Here is an 18,059-nt window from a genome sequence, read left to right on the forward strand (position 1 = left end):
ATGACACAAGTGCTGCTCTGCTTAAGATTGTATCAGCTTTTCAATTACAATATCTTGTTTTCATGGCTATGTAACTCAGAAGTACAAATGTGTTCTGGATTGAATTTTAGGTCAGGGATTCTACACTAAAAGCTACATTTTTACAAAATGGCAACCCAAAACCTGTTTGCTATTACAAATTACATACTATGAAAGTATAATACAATTTGAAATTATTATGATGCACACATTTTTTACTTCCCCCCACCCCACCGTGTTGAATAGTGTCATCTGAACCTCATAGGATCAATCTCTTATAATTTAAAAACATCTGATTTTAAACAGGATTTTGCAGATCATTAGTCTATGTACATTGTGCATACCAGACCAGTGCACTCTGACATAATACATAATAATGAAAAAGTTTTGAAATATGAATTTACATGATAAACTCTCAGTGGCTTTTTCTGGTCAAAAATGCCCGTTAAAAATATATTCTAGTTACAATGTACAAAATTCTGCCGTTGAGGAAAACTCTTGTAAAAGCTAATGGAAATTTTGCTCTAGTAAGGATTAAATGATTTGGTCCACTGTCAGATAATCTACATTTTAAAAATCAGTGCGTAGCTATATACATGATAGAAATCTTGGATTTATTGTTTCATCACACATAATACTGGTGAGTATTTTTATTTTTTGTACCATGCTAACATCTGCTCATGCTGGCACACTGTCCTCAGTTCCATCAGCCCTATGAACCGAGCTAGTGAAAGGGACTTGGGTCTATGCACAATGTCATATACAATAGCCTAAATACTAGACTCAAGCTTGAGCAGCACTGTGAAGGTTCCCCAAGCCATTCAATGGGAGCTGCATGTGTTCAACACCATTAAAAAGTATATCACAGCTTTAGGCACCCAATTTAGAACATTTTTTCCCTCTTCTCTCTCTGTTTCAGTTTTCCCACGTGTAAAATTGAGTGGTGTGTGTGTGTAAGATAATATTTCCTTCACTCACCGGTATATTGTGAATTTTCACTAGTTAATGTTTCTAAAGCACTTTGAGCTCACTGGATGAAAGATGTCAAGTTAATAAAATATATGCATTTATTTATGCATTATTATTAATCTTACTTTGCTTCCAGTGCCAATGCAATGATGCCTGCAGCCATAGGTGCAGAGGCTGAGGTTCCAGTATGACTGTCTGTACAACGCTGCCTCAGGTCGGTGGTGATCTGGAAGAAATTGAATGTGTGAAATTTAGAACACAACTGCAGAAATCAGAACAGGTTTCTATTGCCTACGTGAGTCAAATGCAGGTGAACAGAATTTTCCTCTTTAATAGGGATGAATACATTGATTTGAAACTTTTCTATTCTACTCACAGGTTGAAGGTATTGGTGAACTTGGAGAAAAGTTCACTCTATTCTATAGTACTGAACAGGTATGTTAGTCTCAGTTTTTCATGGGAGATTTGGAAATCTTTCCTAAAGATTTGGAAATTAGAAAAATACACATTCCAAAAGTAGGTTAAAATTCCACCCTCATATTACTTTGCATTTATATAGCACTTTCTATCCAAGAACCACACAATGCTTTACAAACATTAACATAATTAAATCTCTCAGCATTCTTGTGATGCAGGTAAGTATCATTATCCCAATTTTACAGGTGAGGAAACTGAGGTGTGGAGGGGTTAACCATTTTTCCTCATGTCACATAGGGAATGTACGGCAGAGCTAGGAACAGAATACACACCTGCCGACTCCAACTGCTGTGTTCTAACCACAGCACCAGGCTTTCTCCTTGAAGCAACAATTCATCTGAAAATAACCCCTGGTTGCACTCAACACCCCACACTGGAACCTATCAAACAACTTAAATGTATGGAGAGGCCACCCTGAAAGAAATCTTTCCTGAACTTCCTCTTCTGGCCTTCAAACAACCTCCCAACCTCACCAAGCTCATCATCAAAAGCAAGCTCCCCACAGACCAGGACACACCAATTCAAAGCAGCACCAGACCCTGCCACAACAGATGCAAAACTTGCAGACATATCTCCAGTGCTACAATGATCAACATCCCCTATACACCTTTCACAACACATGCCTATCACAACATGTGATGTACCTCATCCAGTGCACTAAATGCCCCAATAACAACTACATGGATGAAACCAGACAATCACTACACTCTCCAGTGAACTCACCCAGAAACATAATAAAACACAAAAATACCATATCACCCATGTGTGAACACTTTTCACAAAGCAATGACTCCGTATCTGACCCATCAGTCCTCATCCTGCACAGCAGTTTCAAAAGATGAGCCTGGGAGCTTAAATTCATAGCTTTGCTAGATCTTAAAAATCATGGTCTGAATAAAAACACTGGTTTTAGGGGTTATTACAACAATCACTGACCCCTCTTTTTGTCCTATGACTACAGGGGTGTTAATGGGCCACTTCACCTCGAATGATCCCTTAGAATATATGGTAAACGATCTGTTCAAAACCACCTTGTATTTAGCTGTGACACTCAGAGTACCTTTCCCAGACCTTGGGAAGAGCGCTGTATTGCTCGAAAGCGTCTCTCTCTCTCTAACCAACAGAAGCTGGTCCAATAAAAGATATTACCCAACCTGTCTGAAAATCCTGGCAGGCTCAAAGAAACTGCCTCAGTCATGTTGAAGAAGTTTTTATCTGTCAGATTAACCAACTTCATAAGTTGTTTACAGTCTTATATTGTAATATATTGCTTACAGAAAACTCATTTTAAAATATGGCCTAAGTAGATAAAGCTCCAAAAGCCATAATGAGCACTTCCAGCTAAAAAGACAAAACAGAATCTTGCATTTAACAATAGAACACAAGTATCTCAGAAAGAAGTGTGATTCTAGGAAGATAAATGTATTTCTACAAAGTTTTAAATCACACGTAAAGATGTTTCAACCTAGTTATCCCAGTTCAGGGGATTAGCACAGCGCTACAAACATGTTTCTAGATCACTAATTCAAATCTAGCTTGTGTCATTAGAAACAGAAAGTCTTTATTTTCTACAATTCTTCAAAAGGACATGTGCAATGAGTGGGTGGTGTCAGAGTAGCTCCTTGTGAACAAGGGCCTATGTCACAAAAACCACTAGATAGGTTAAAAACTGGACTGGCTACGGAGAGAAAAATACTTTCATAACTTTTTAGGTGGCTCTTTAGGTTAAGTCATTAATGGGGCAGCGTGTGGGTAGTGGGGAGAAGCTTGCAGTTTTGCTGCAGGTAGTGCACCTCTTCCCTGACTATACAAAGCTCTTGGTCTCCCAGGCTCTCCACTCAGAAGCTTTCACAAGCATTATATTTTATATATAAGACCACGAGAAAAGACTGGGAGAAAAACAAAACATGGAAATAAACAGGAATAAGGCTTACAAAAGAATACAAAGATACCTGGATAACTTTAACCTGGTAGCCAGCTGAATTATGCATTGCCAAAAAGTCACATATCACATGAGCAGATGAGAAAGCATTTATTAGAAGTGGATGGTAGTCTGGTATCATTAATATGTGTGTGTGTGTATGTATATATATATATATACTTTTGTTCAGAAGAGCAGAAATTAACACAGAATCAATGAGGTGACATGGCGTAGGCATCAGGTGAACTCACTCAGAGATAATGTTGAAAGATGGGGAAAAAATTGACTAAGGCGTTTAGAAAATCATATTTCTAAACTACTTGATCTGCCACAGGCCAGTCTACCTCTCTTCTTCAAAATCTCAAAAGTCTTGAAAGAACCATTTTGGTCTATTTCTGAATTCTTGATAAATCATTTTATTCTGTCCATGACCTGTAAAAATCTTTAAATAAAATTTTCAGACTCTCATTTAACAATTGTACACCAATTTAGAGAATGGATATTTAGAGTATCAATGAAGCACTAAGTGGGTGTACTAGTTTATATTGTAAAAGGGGTGCCGAAAACCACCCTGTATTTCCCACACCCTGGTGTAAGTTGATTTTATACTGTAACTAATCTCTAATACAATGACATACTTTCCATTATATACTTCAAAAGGGATTAGGCGAAGGGAAACTTAAAGGGCCAAATTTACAGCAGCCAGAAGCCCTGTGTCAACTTGTGTGAATGCAAAGCAGGTAGAGTATTTGCAGGTGAAATCTAAATGGCCAAGGAGCACACAACTACGTACACAAATTAAGTTCTGTGGGCTTTCTCAGGCACCTCTTTCTGAAAATTCGGCCCCCAAAGAGTGGAAAAAATAAAGCAGGATGAATAGCACATGCTCATTCTCTCTCACACAGTGGACAGCAGAACTACTGCACCCTGCGAAAGGGTAGTGCGGTCACTGAACTCTCTCTGCACTCCAAGAAGCACTGGGTTTGCTTGCAGCACAATGATACCTTCAGGAGCTCATGCAGGGGAAAGTCTCTTCCTCATCTCCCCTGACAATGGTTTTGCCTTAAAAGACACCATTTAGCCCTCTACCTTGAAAGCCTATTGTCAGATGTTATTTACATATTTATCTATCGGGAGAAAGAGTGGTGAGTGTTTTTGAGGCTACATCTACACTACAAGCTAGGAGTGTGATTCCCAGTTTGTGCAGACATGCTCATGCTCATTGATCTAGCAAGCTAAAAACAGTAGTGTAGCTGTGGTGGAACGGCAGTATGGCACCGTGCTAGCCACCCTGAGTACAAACCCATCTGAATCATATAGGTACATTCTTGGAGCTGCAAGCACGTGCCGCCCACTGTCACTGCCCATGTTACCATGGTAGAAAGCTACCATAAGTACATCTATGCGAGCTGGGAATCACAGCCCTAGCTCATAGTGTAGATGTAGCCTTAATTTTATGTGTGCAGTACCCCTGAATAGCAAGTGTAATAAAGCCATTACACTCTTCTGCTGCATTGTTTGTCCCATGTCCTAGCAGACATTGTACAATCCCTTATCTCTCTCTTTCACTCAGCAAATATTGCAGCAGAAAATGTGTAATGAAAGCTCCCTAAGTGGAAATCCTATCTGAGCCATTTCAAAGGGAAGTTACTGATAACAGCTGAGATGTTTAGATGTAAATTACAGGAGACATCTAAGGCATGTTTTTCAGTATTAAGGGTGCACTGCCAGAGAAGCCTTGTGTCTATCTTTAGAAACAAAGAGACAGGACCACCAACAAGCAGCCAAGCTTCAAGAAGAAAAATTATGTTCGAGATTCCAAGACCACACGAGGGCAACATCGTTAATCATAATACAAGGAGATGAGGCCTGCCAGGGATATGAAGTTGACATTAGTGTATGAAAGCTGTCATTCTATTCAATAGTGTGAGTGGACTTGGGCACCAACTTTGGACCTTTTACCTAAAGTACAATGCATTCACAGGTTTTAGTTATCATTGTAACAACTGCTGATCTAAGGAAACAGTGATAAGCCTAAATTCAGGCTATGTAATATTTTATAATGCACTGTGTTACAATCATCCCATCTTTCCGCCAACAACAGAAGAAAACAACTGGATTTGACCGAAAGCAATTACATACTGGCTGGTAAAGATATAGTTTAATTAACAGGAAATTAACAACTTAGAACACCATGACAAAGGTCCGTTTTAAGGTATCATTATCATCACAGTATATTTTCTCCTTTACTATATATTAGAGTCAGCTTGTTTTCAGACTACGTGCAGTTTTATAAAAGAAAGACCCAGATACCTACTGTAATGGTTTGGTACAAGTGACTTGCTCTGAAGATTTAAAGAAGTGTCATTTCTGTACAGTTATTATTCAGGTTGTGTTATCAATCTTCCCTTAGTTACAGCTGTAGGGAAAGTTAGTTATTCAGGTCAAAAACAGGATTTTCCTTTGCAGAGAACATTATCACTTCTCCCATCCTAAGCCTCTTATTTCCAGACATTTCATAATTCATGTCTTGAGCCTTTAGCTGTGGTTGAAACACTTTTTACCTGTTGATGTAATTCCTACGGGTATGTCACCTTGAACCGACTTGTCTTCTAAAATGAGAAGTGTTTAACGAAAATCTGTAGTTGCCAATTCTCCCCCTAACATGGTGTCATGTGATCCCGAACCACTTTCCATTGAAGGTGCCATGTTGTATTATATCTGCTCTACAACAGCAGTTGAACAGGGGGAGTTTTTTTAATAACTGACAAGAGATGCTATTGATGAGCATGGAATTAATTTTTAAAAGGAGCAATGGTGTATACCATAGATTGTAAATTTCATAAGTGGGGGATTTTCATGCATAACTCACCAGTATGGTTAACAGAAAATAGTTGAGTAAATCCACAGTACACTGATTGTTATGATTTATTTGTGTAGTGCCTTTGCTAAGATAAAGGCCATACTAACATATAGAGCTAGATTGTGCCCTTAAATACAGCCTATTCCAAGAGGTGGTGCAGAGACGCAGGGCTCTAGGGGCAATACATAGAAGCATTTCTGCTGGGGTGGGGGGAAGGTAGGGAGGGGGGTACAATGCCTTCTGGAGCTCTTCAGTAACACTGAGGTTAGAAGGGGAGGAATTTGCTACAGTTAAGTGTCCTAGGCATATTTCATGTCACTTCTACGGAGATTCTTAGCGTCTCACACTCAGCACGTGCTTCAAATGATAATTGTTTTAAAGGAGTACATTTTTCAACTGGCCTGTGCTTGGCTTCCACTTACGTGTGTCCCAGACTGTGGCTTTATATACCTGTGCCTGCACTTTGCAGCTGCTCTTGCAAACATCTGATAACAATTCTAGCACTGAACTATTTAAAAGGAATATGTACATACTCTTTGCATCTGGAAAAGGCAGGTGTACTTTGTGCATGGACAGTGGGAGTCAAGAGTTGAAAATCCAGTCCAAAATATGCAACAGAGATTTTTGACAGGTGCAGTACAATATAGTAATAACTAATATGTATTCTTGGCCTCATCCTTAATGCAGTCTTAGTGCAGGACATTAATGTCAATGGGAGTTTTGACAGTGTAAGAACTGCTGTCTAAACTGTACAAGCCAGATTCTTGTGTCACTTACTTTAATGTAAATATAAATTCCATATCTTCATCACAGTAAACGAGATCAGAGACTTGCCTATGTTACTAAAGCAACTATGATTATACCAGATTGAAAAAGAACAATTCCAGCACATGGCATGTTTGTGAGGATGACAAAACCATGTCAATGGGAAAAAATGTGTGGTTATCTACAAAGAATATTTTCTTAGGACAAGATGAAACCAGGAGATATCTGTAACCAGCTTTTACATACCCCCTCTCTCCACTCACCATACTACTGAGTGCCTTTTTAGAATACCCGGTACCACTAGCATTTTTGCTTTTATGGGGACTGTTTACTTGTCCAACTCAGAAGGGGCCACTAATACAAATTGGATAGGAATACAGCATAATCAGCACAAACCAATATGCTGATTTGACTGAGATTGTACAAATACAAAGCAGAATTAAGCAGGGACAGGAGTTTGAACAATCTGACACTATAAAGCATATGAGACAGAAGAACAATGTGCTGTCACTTAGCTATATTTCTGTATTACTATATTGTTCAAAACTCATAATATACTAGGGGGCTCGACTCTATCCTCAGTTACAATGAAATAAATGAAGAGTATCGGCATTTAAATCGGCTATCCTAAGGTAAATCCTGTGTGAGATCAGAATCAGGCACTAGGATATTTATGGTGGAGTTTTACGGTGGATTGTATTTTATAACATATTTTCTCCTTTCTTAAAAGCAAGAATCTCATACACACAAGCAAGCTGAACTATCACATCCAATTAGACTGACCTATAGGAAAGTCACTAATCTTAAGAAAGCTGCTGCTGCTATTCCACATGAGAAAGCCATCAAGCCCTTTCTATCTAATTTCCTTTTGTGGGTGGGTGTGAAGTATAGTCCTCAGGACATGATTAAATTTAATTTATCTAAATATTTTAATCTTTATTTTTCCGATGATTATTTTCTATTTATATTTATACAGCACCAACAATGATGATTTTCACTTGTGTGTATTAGTCAAAACATCTCTGCTGGGGACATTAGGGTTAATAGGTCTTTTGGAAAAGGTGTGTTATAGTGAGCAAGTTAGAGGAGAGGCGATATTAATATTATCCTTATCCTTAACCCTATATTGATGGCTTACTACAGATGTGAGAGAGAGAGAAAGATGGGAGAGAGGTTCATCATTCTGCGTGTGTGCTCAGAGGACACTGATTGATAGGTTACAGCTGTTACTTGTAACTCTTAAATTCTTTCAGTTAAAGGGTTGGTTCTGCAAATTCACCTCATCTCTCTTTAGAGCTGACCTTAGAGTAATATAAGAACTAACACAAATGTTGTCCAAAGGAAGGTGACTGGTTTGTATACAATACTGGGGGAGAAGGCTATTTCCTGCACTCAGTGAACAATGTTCTTCTTTGTTATTGGAAGTATTGCTTGAGGTGTCAGCTACCAGCAGTAAAACATCCTGAGGAGAGGTTTTGGACCTCAGGAGTCAACTGGTAATACAGTGTAACACAGAAGAAGAGGAAAGGGTCTTTGGTGGAATATTTAGGGCCTGATTCTCGACTGTGTGAAATCAGTGGAGTTACACCGGTATAAACCTGATATAACTCAGTGGAGAATCAGACCCCTACAGTGCGGCCATTAAGCGAACAGATGATGGTTTGAATAAGAGTAGTCAGGATCTGAACTGGGCCATGATAAGCAGAGAATCGAGGGAGTACAGTAATCTCCTATGGCAGCTGGCACGGGACATGCCTTAACTGATTAACATGTATGCAGCTGGATCAGCCCATGTTGATTGGATCACTGGAGATACCTGCTGCTGGACCCAATTCTCAGAACTAATGAGCACTCACAGAACTCATTGACTTCAACTAAAAGGTGCATTTCTTCATCTCCACTGAAAAGCAGGCTCTGGATGTCTCAAATTGGCATTCTAAGTTAAGAAAAATGGAACTTTTGAAAATGTAGGCCTTAATATCTTTGCCATATAACCTTTATATAAAATGGGTGTCAGATTCCCCTAATTCACCAGGATAATGTACGGCTAAAATTACGTTTGCAAAACACTTTGGGATCTTTGGAAATAGGACAATATATGAGTGCAAAGTATTATCATTATTAGAAATATAATAACGCAATAAATTTTAAAAGCTATGTAGGATTAAATATCTGTAGACTAAACAACATTTTCTTTAACCTTATTCTCATGATTCAACTTACAAGTAAATTTACAATAATGGAAATGTGATAATACCAAAAATGTGTGGAGGTAATTTTGGGTCAAAAGTGAGGAACATCTCAGAAGTAAGCAATATAAATGTCCTGATGTAACGAGATTGTAGAAGTGTAAACACACGGAGTAAGACTTACCTAAAAGAATGGAAGAAATGATTGAGAAAACGATGATTGAAGAAGAATGGGAGGATTGCACAAGATGTAACAACAAGTCAGGCTGGAGAAAGAATTTAAACAGAAAAACATGAATGATATTGGGAACAGTTTAAGAATGTTTTACTAGATGACCCTAAAGTCACAATTCCACAATCAAGAAAGAAGGTTACGCTGGTTAAAAAACCAGCCTGACTAAGAGGGGAAATGAAAGCATTACATATATAATATAAAACAAATGTATAAAAGGGAAGTTGATAGCAACGAATATAAATTAGAAGTTAGAAATTTGACAAGGGAAGTAAAAGGACACAAGTGGAAATCTACAGTCAGGCTATAGATTCTATAGCAAGGAGAAGAAGGAGGAGTACTTTAAGTGTATGAGGAACAAAAGCAACCCTAAAAATGGTGTTGATCCATTACTAGATGGAAATGGCAGAATTACAAATAATACCACAGAAAAGGCAGAAGCATCCAATAAATATCTCTGTATTTGGGAAAAAGACAGAAGATGCATTCATGTCATTTACTTTCCATTCCAACAGTAACTAAAGAGGATGTTCTGCAGCAGCTACTTAAATTAGACATCTTTAAATCACCATGCATGGATAACTTGCATCAAAGTGTTTTACAAGAGCTGGCCAAGGAGCTTGCTGGACTATTAAGAGGGCTGTTAAAGTTGATTTTAAATAATCTTCAAACACACTGAGAAAGTTCCAGAGGACTAGAAGAAAGCTAATGTTGTATCAATATTTTAAAAGGATAAACTGGATGACTTTATTAAATAGATTAAAACTTCCTAACTGATATCTCAAAATGTAATAGTAAATGGGGAATCATCACTAAGCGGGTATGTTTCTAATGGGGTCCCACAAGGATCAATTTTTGGACCTATACTATTAAATAGTTATCAATGATCTGGAAGAAAACATAAAATCATTACTTGATAAAGTTTGTAGATGACACAAAAATCGGGGAAGTGGAAATACTGAAGAGGACAGGACACTGACACAAAGTGATCTGTATTGCTTGGTAAACTGGGTGCAAGCAAACAATCTATGTTTTTATAGGCCAAAGGTAAGGCCATGGCTCTAGCAACAAATAACTTAGGCCATACTTACAGGATGGGGAAAATTATCATGCAAAATAATGATTCTGAAAAAGGCTTGACGTTCATGTTGGATAATCAGATGAATATGAGCTTGAATGAGCTGTGGCTAAAAAGGCTAATGAGATTCTTGGATATATATGTGTTGCCAGCAGACCACATGCCAGCTCATGCCAGAGTCCCAGGCCAATTCACTTGTGTATTAGTTTAGATCAAAGTAATTGTTAAATGTATACAATTGTATTTGGTGTTTAAACTTCATGAAAACTAATGGGATGTTAGTTGCATTGTTTTCACTTATCTGTATACTGTTATAATGTAGTAGCAAATATTTACATTGTGTGTACCCCTTTAACTAAATAATCCATCAAACAAGAAGTGACCTTGTGGAATGCAAATGAAGAACTCTAACAGAAAAATTCTAATTTCAAAGCAAATAGTCATTGTACATGATGATTGGAGGTCAAAGACTCTAACTGCATCCCTCACTTTCTGTCATCAAAGGAAAAACCTTCACGGGCAGTGACCCTGTCAGCTCAGTTTTCTGTGAGAAGAAGCTATAAGAATGGATTTAATGAAAGATCCTTCATCTCTGGACTGTTTGGATTCTAACAAGGCAGAATGACTGAACGAGAAGATGGAGATCCAGAGTTATTCTGGGTAGCCCTGAGAGACTTTTGGGAAATTGGCAGATTACTACCTTTCTGCTACCATTTGGAATTATAGATGGCAACTCAACTGTACATATATTTTACCTTTTTTAACCTCTCAAAAACTCTCATTTCCTTTTCTTAGCTAATAAATCTTTAGTGGGTTTACTATAGAATTGGATGCCAGCATTATCTTTGGTGTAAGATCTGCAGTACCATTTGATCTGGGGTAAGTCTGGTCTCCTGGGACTGGGAGCAGCCTAAATGTGACGTGATCTTTGGTGTAAGTGACCGTTTATCACTAAGTCTGGTTTGTCTGTGTGGCAGGACAGATTGGAGCAGCTAAGGGACTATCGGTGACTCCATGGTGGGACTGGTGTAGTGATCCAGGAGCTCACAGTTGGTACTGGCTTGGTGACACACCAGCCTGGGGCGTCTTCCCCGTTTTCTGCCATGGGGTAGGCACTCACAGTTGTGAGCCACCCCAGAGAGCATGACAATATAAATAGGAGAATATCAAGTGGGAACAGGGAGGTTATATTAATCTATATATCTGGTACCATGTGTCGTGACTGCTCTTGGAATACTGCGTCCAGTTCTGGTGTCCACACGTCAAGTAGGATGTTGAAAAATGGGAGAGGGTTCAGAGAGGAGCTCATTCTATTTAGCTTATCAAAGAGAGTTAAGGTGTGACTTGATCATAGTCCATAAGTACCTACACAAAGAACAGAAATTTTGATAATAGAGAGCTCTTCAATCTGGCAGACAAAAGTATAACAAGTTCCAACAGCTGGAAGTTGAAGCTAGACAAATCCAGACTAGAAATAAGACTCCATTTTTTTAACAGGGAGGGTAATTATTAACAACTTGGACTGGAAGCAGGAATTATTTCAGGGAAGTCCTGTTGTATGAGTCATGCAAGAGCACTGACTAGATGATCACAATGATTCCTTCTGCACTTAAAATTCATGAATCTATTAATTTTATTGAACTTTGAAAAAAAAAAGTTAGCAAAGGTCTTTGAAAGGACCATATGGGAAATTTGATCACAGGAGTGAGTATTGCTAGAAAATGGAATGACTTCTTTGCTTTATTATCTATTGGGGAGAACAAGGAGAGATGCCAAAAACAGAGATAAAGTTTTTGTGGCGAGAAGCCAAGTGTCAGGATTCCTTCCCCACTCTGAACTCTCGGGTACAGATGTGAGGATCCGCATGAAAGACCCCCTAAGCTTATTCTTACCAGCTTAGGTTAAAAACTTCCCCAAGGTACAAACTTTGCCTTGTCCTTGAACAGTATGCTGCCACCACCAAGCGTTTTAAACAAAGAACAGGGAAAGAGACCACTTGGACATGTCTTCCCCTCAGAATATCCCCCTAAGCCCTACACCCCCTTTCCTGAGGAAGGCTTGATAATAATCCTCACCAATTTGTACAGATGAACACAGACCCAAACCCTTGGATCTTAAGAACAATGAAAAATCAATCAGGTTCTTAAAGGAAGAATTTTAATTAAATAAAAGGTAAAAGAATCACCTCTGTAAAATCAGGATGGAAAATACTTTATAGAATATTCAGATTCAAAACACAGAGGATCCCCCTCTGGGAAAACCTTAAAGTTACAGAAAACAGGAATAAACCTCCCTCTTAACACAGGGAAAATGCACATAAAACAAAAGATAAACTAATCCACCTTGCCTGGCTTACCTATACTGGTTGCAATATTGGAGACTTGGATTAGGATGGGTTGGAGAAGATGGATTTCTGTCTGGCCTCTCTCAGCCCCAAGAGAGAACAAAAAACATAAACAAAGAGCACAAACAAAAGCCTCCCCCCCCCCGCCCGCGCAAGATTTGAAAGTATCTTGTTCCCTTATTGGTCCTTTGGGTCAGGTGCCAGCCACGTTAGCTGAGCTTCTTAACCCTTTACAGGTAACAGGATGTTGCCTCTGGCCAGGAGGGATTTTATAGCAGTGTATACAGAAAGGTGGTTACCCTTCCCTTTATATTTATGACACCAAGAAAGAACAGAAAAATTACTGGAACGAAGAGTTACCTCAGAACAAGTTTTTTGTTTTTTTTTTAAATTAGATCATCTGAAAATAGGGAAGATTCCAGGAAGGGATGGCCGGCATCCCAGAATCTTGAAAGACACAGCAGACGGTATTTAAATTAAAAAAAAAAAAAGCTAGAACAGGAATTTTTAACTCCTCATTAGCAATAAGAAAAGAACTGGAAATAAGGTATCATGAAACCCATGCTTAAGGAGGGAGCAAGGAAAGATTCTAGAAAGTATAAGTTATATTCAGTATTAGAAAAGCACCTTGTGATTTTTTATTATGAAGAGCACAGTTAACAGGTGTAGACTAGTCAACAATAAGTCAGAAGGAAGTCTGTGCTTAATGAATCTGATAATATCTTTGAGGGAGTGACAATAAGGGTTTAAGAAGAGTTAGGGGCAAAACAGAAGTTGACAGTCTATCTGGACTTCAGGAAGCCTCTCCAATTAAAAAATAAAGACCAGTAATGATGGCAACAATAGTGAAATCTCCAGTGGAATAAAAATACAGCCCCAGTCAAAAATTAATTGAAAACAGCCATAGTCTGGGAAGGAATGAGATGGCAAAGAGCACAGGACAGATAAGCATGGAACCTAATTTTACTTACTGTTTCTCAGTTACCAGGAATAGGCAGCAATATGAATGATGACTAAGGGAGAATGAATACAAAAAACGAAGGAAGCTGAGTCCCAGTAAATCTGAAATAAATGGGGATGTGGGTTGGAAAATGGCTTCTGTAACTGCACGTTTTAAAATGAAAAATAATGTGGACTGAATAAAAAATACCAAAAGGAGATTTGCTCTGAGGTCTGGTGATATGCTACAAAGTGTTGGTCAGGAAAATAATCTTTATGAATGACAGCAGAGAGACTCTGCTCAGAGTTTGGAAGCAGTTAGGAAAGCAGAAAGAACGTAGGACACATAGTGGAAGTGAAAGGAGAAATCTGTCTCTGTCACAAGGGTTAGTAAGACCATACCTGATGTATTGCGTAGAATTATGGATGTCAGAATACAAGGAGGTTGAAGGAGCTACACACAGTGGCAGAAATTTACATTCAAATTCTTGGTCTAAAACTTGTATACAAATATATACCATATTGACCAAGGGTGACATTTTTTCAAACAAGCCCACGTGTAGACACAAAGACCTAATAGTCATTTTGCTCTCCCCTAAAAATCATTATAGAAAATACAAAACCACATACAATTAAAATAGCATTACAAAAACAAACAAACCACATACTATTTTCTTGTCGTACGATTCCCCACTGCTGTAAGTCGTAGCTAGGGTGGATGCACATTCTTCCAGATACCAAGGTTTTTTTCCGCTTTCAGCTGTGCTGCTTATGGAAATAGTGTAGATGCTATTGGTGTAGCCATCGCAGGAGCAATGGTCCTTACTCCTTCCACCATTTCCAGACGCCCAAACAAAAATGGAACCTAACTTATTTCGTCCCTGTTTACAAACAATAGGAAAGATTTGATTAATGTTTTTTTCTTAGTAACCATGTGGGCCCTTACCCCAAATCCTGCCCCCTTCCCCCCCCCCCCCAAAAAAAAAGACAAAAGAGCTCAATGTGGAAGATTGTGAAGAAAAACCAGAGTTTACCTGAGGTAAGAGCTAACCCTCCCAAATTCAAAACATGAGTGAGATGAATAAACACAACCTTAAAAACAAAAATTAAATTCAGATTCTATTTGTAGGTCTGGATCTATTCTGTCCAGCCTTACAAAGAAAAATGCAGAAGAGCCACAGCACGCATTAAATGTAACATACTGGATTTAAATAGTAAACAAACAAAAAAAGAGCATGTTGTAGCGACAAACATTTGTTTACAAGGGTTCTCCTGAATGTCTCATTCTGGAATTACCAAGTGACGCCATGTACTCTTTGAGTAATATCAAGTACCATGAACCACACTGGAGCAGTTGCACAAATATTATAAATTGTAAATGTAAAACACTTTGTTAAAATAAAAATGGACAGGCAAGGATTGCTTTGTTAATATATTAGCATTAAACACCTACAGCCCCGATTCAGTAGTCTAATTGAAGTTAGGCACATGCTTAAGTAAATTGCTGAATGAGGACCTAAAACAGATATCCATATTAAAAAAATTTAATAAGTGAGTCTAAATAAATATAGTGGGAGTGAAAATGAATCCATAATTATTTTGGTGTTGATGTTGATGTAAAGGGTGAAGATGATCAACATGCTGCATGCCTGTTGTCTAGCAGGGAACTGTGGTTTTCCATATTCCAGGCACTTCATGCAGATAAACAGGTTAACATATGAGGTTCCCATAATTTACATAATCTAAATACATCCATTGACTATTAGCAAACACTATGATATGAATTAGGATAGAGATTTTAATCAAAAGAGTAAACACGTCTTTAATTAGTTCTGCAAAATGACATCATTTTATTATTTATTAATTCTTTTGAGGGCAAAGGAAAAAGCCCATCAGTTACAATTAAGTTAATAGTCTAATTTATATCTTACAGTATTTGCTTGCAGCACATCATGCAATATATGGTTTGTATAAGTGGTAGGTTCATTCCTATGTATGATGAACTAATGTTATGCCCCATGCTACTTTGCTTTCTGTGATCATGAATAAATTACTAGTACACATGTTTTGTTTTGTTTTTTTTATAAATAGAGTGGATTTGTGCACTGCAATTGACATAAAGACAGCTGTTGGATATCTACCAGGACAATCTTAAACAATTAGCAATTCAAAGATTCATCTAATCCAGATGCACAGGGGGTTTTCATTAGTGCATTTTTTGCTGAGTGTAATAGAGCCTAAATCAATGTAAGAAAAAAAATCCCACAGTTCATGATTCTGGTAGATATATGTGCTTGAATTCACAAACATTGATGAGTTTCACTTTGTGAGTTTAATAAAAGTTCACTACCTGTAGAGATTCTTCTCCTCAGCACAATAACTTAAATATCAAATTCTCCTTGCTAGTGTTTACATAAGGTTATGCCTTTAAAATGCAATTTTTCATTAAAAAACATTTCAAACAGAGGAAAAAATATCCCAGGGCGCCAAGTTAAATGTACTATGAAATCCACATGCTCCTGACAAGACCAGTCCAGCCAGCCAGGAAGTATAACTATTTCAGTTTTTTTTTCTTTCTTTGGCTGATCTTAGCTGCTCCAGTGATAAAAAAGTACATTACAATATTCTTGTTTAAAAGGCTGGAGCAGTTCTAGACTTTTTGCAGGGCTTCAATTCAAGCAACTAATACCACAGCATCTGATTTTGACATTATTTTCATACACACACACAAATGGTAGTACTAGCAACATCATGCTGGGCAAACTTTGTGGTTGCTCTTATCAAGTACACCCATGCCCAAGCAGATCACTCATATAACAGTGCTGCTCCTGCACAGGGAAAGTTCAGTTCATTGTGTTCCCTGCTCCATCATCTCTCAGTCTTTATATCTGGATTAGAGCAGTAGACTCTGGTTCTGTTCCTCTCTTCCGGGTCTCATCCCTCCCTGTGTGAACCCAACAAAGAGCAACATCACCTTGCTGTTTTGTGTTCTGCTTTTTCACAACCCTTTTACCTTTTAGGGCATGACTCAAAGCTGAGAGAAGTCAATGGCAGTCTTTTCAATGACTTCCTTGGGCTTTAGATCAGACCTATGAACTATTGCTTGTCTTCTTCATTCTGTTCATCCATCCTCTGGTCACCTCTCTCCCTAACTTTGTTCTTGCTCCCTCTCCCCTTTCCTGAAATATTGACTGAGGGAAAAGTAGTTTTTGCTTGAGAATACCTGCAAGTTAGAGGCAGGTTGATGACATGGAAAGCATCCATCTACTGCCTCAACTCATTCCATCATGCCCATGGATTTGAGATTCAGGAGCTTCTTTAGGACTGGGAGGGGACTAGAAGATCATGCCAAATAGCGACTGTTCTTTCCTTTTTACTATGCTCCTGGCTGATTCCTGCTGATTACATTAGCCTCTTACAACTGGTACCCTCTTTCTTCCAGGGCTGAGCTACCTCACTCTCCTCCTCTAAATCCCTCCTCAGTCTTCACTTTTGACTAGTTTCTCACTGCCAGTTTTCACTCCAGAGTGATGTCTACACTCCTGTCTGGCTCTACAATATTCTTATCAAACGAACAAAAAGCAAAAGAAAAGAACTCCTCTCTCCACACACACACACAATTGTATATATCAGAACAAGCAGTGTATGCAATACAAAATTGGGTTTTCAACAAAAACTGATGGCTTTTGCAAAAATTTTCATTTTTCATTAAACCCTCCCTCCCCAAAACAAAAGTTTCTGCATTTTGGTCAAAAAATGAAATATATCAATTTGCATATATCGCTGCAGTGCCACAGGAGAGTTATTGTTCAAATGCCTCACATCCCCATTCTTCCCTACAGGTCACACTCCCCAGCTGGACTTCATCTCCCATGTAGCACCCCAGGGACTACCATGATACACCACCTCCACTTACTAAGAGGTGAGGCCATGGTCTGTCTTGGGAGATGTTGTCCAATAAGGGAGCCCATGCTATAGAGGAGAATGAGAATGTGAAGCACCCAAACTACAACTCCCATCAGGCACCACAATAGCATTTTGGAATCTAACTGTTTCCATTTTCTGTTTTTCTTCAGAAAGTCAAACATGACTTTGTTTCCATTTTTGTAGAAATTATTCACAAGAAAAAAATATTTTTTCTGGTCAGCTCAAATGGCTGCATTTGGCTAATTTGGGCACTGATCCCATAATCCCTATGGCATGTGATTCAACCTATTACTACAATTACTGCAGTGGAATTTCTCAGAGGACCAAAGATTTCTCT

General features: G+C 38.4%; 1 protein-coding gene across 2 annotated transcripts in view; it reads right to left on the minus strand.

Moving 5' to 3' along the window:
* PCSK5 (proprotein convertase subtilisin/kexin type 5) overlaps nt 1-18,059 on the minus strand; it is a 299,090-nt gene that overhangs the window by 138,681 nt on the left and 142,350 nt on the right. For both annotated transcript variants that reach the window (XM_077816394.1, XM_077816397.1), the window contains exons 8-9: nt 14,464-14,676; nt 1,113-1,213 (exon numbers count right to left, since the gene is read on the minus strand). In XM_077816394.1, the coding sequence (XP_077672520.1) occupies nt 1,113-1,213; nt 14,464-14,676 (314 nt within the window). The remainder of the gene's footprint in view (nt 1-1,112; nt 1,214-14,463; nt 14,677-18,059) is intronic.

This window comes from Eretmochelys imbricata, chromosome 5 (genome assembly GCF_965152235.1).
Source record: "Eretmochelys imbricata isolate rEreImb1 chromosome 5, rEreImb1.hap1, whole genome shotgun sequence".
NCBI classification, from domain to species: domain Eukaryota; kingdom Metazoa; phylum Chordata; order Testudines; family Cheloniidae; genus Eretmochelys; species Eretmochelys imbricata.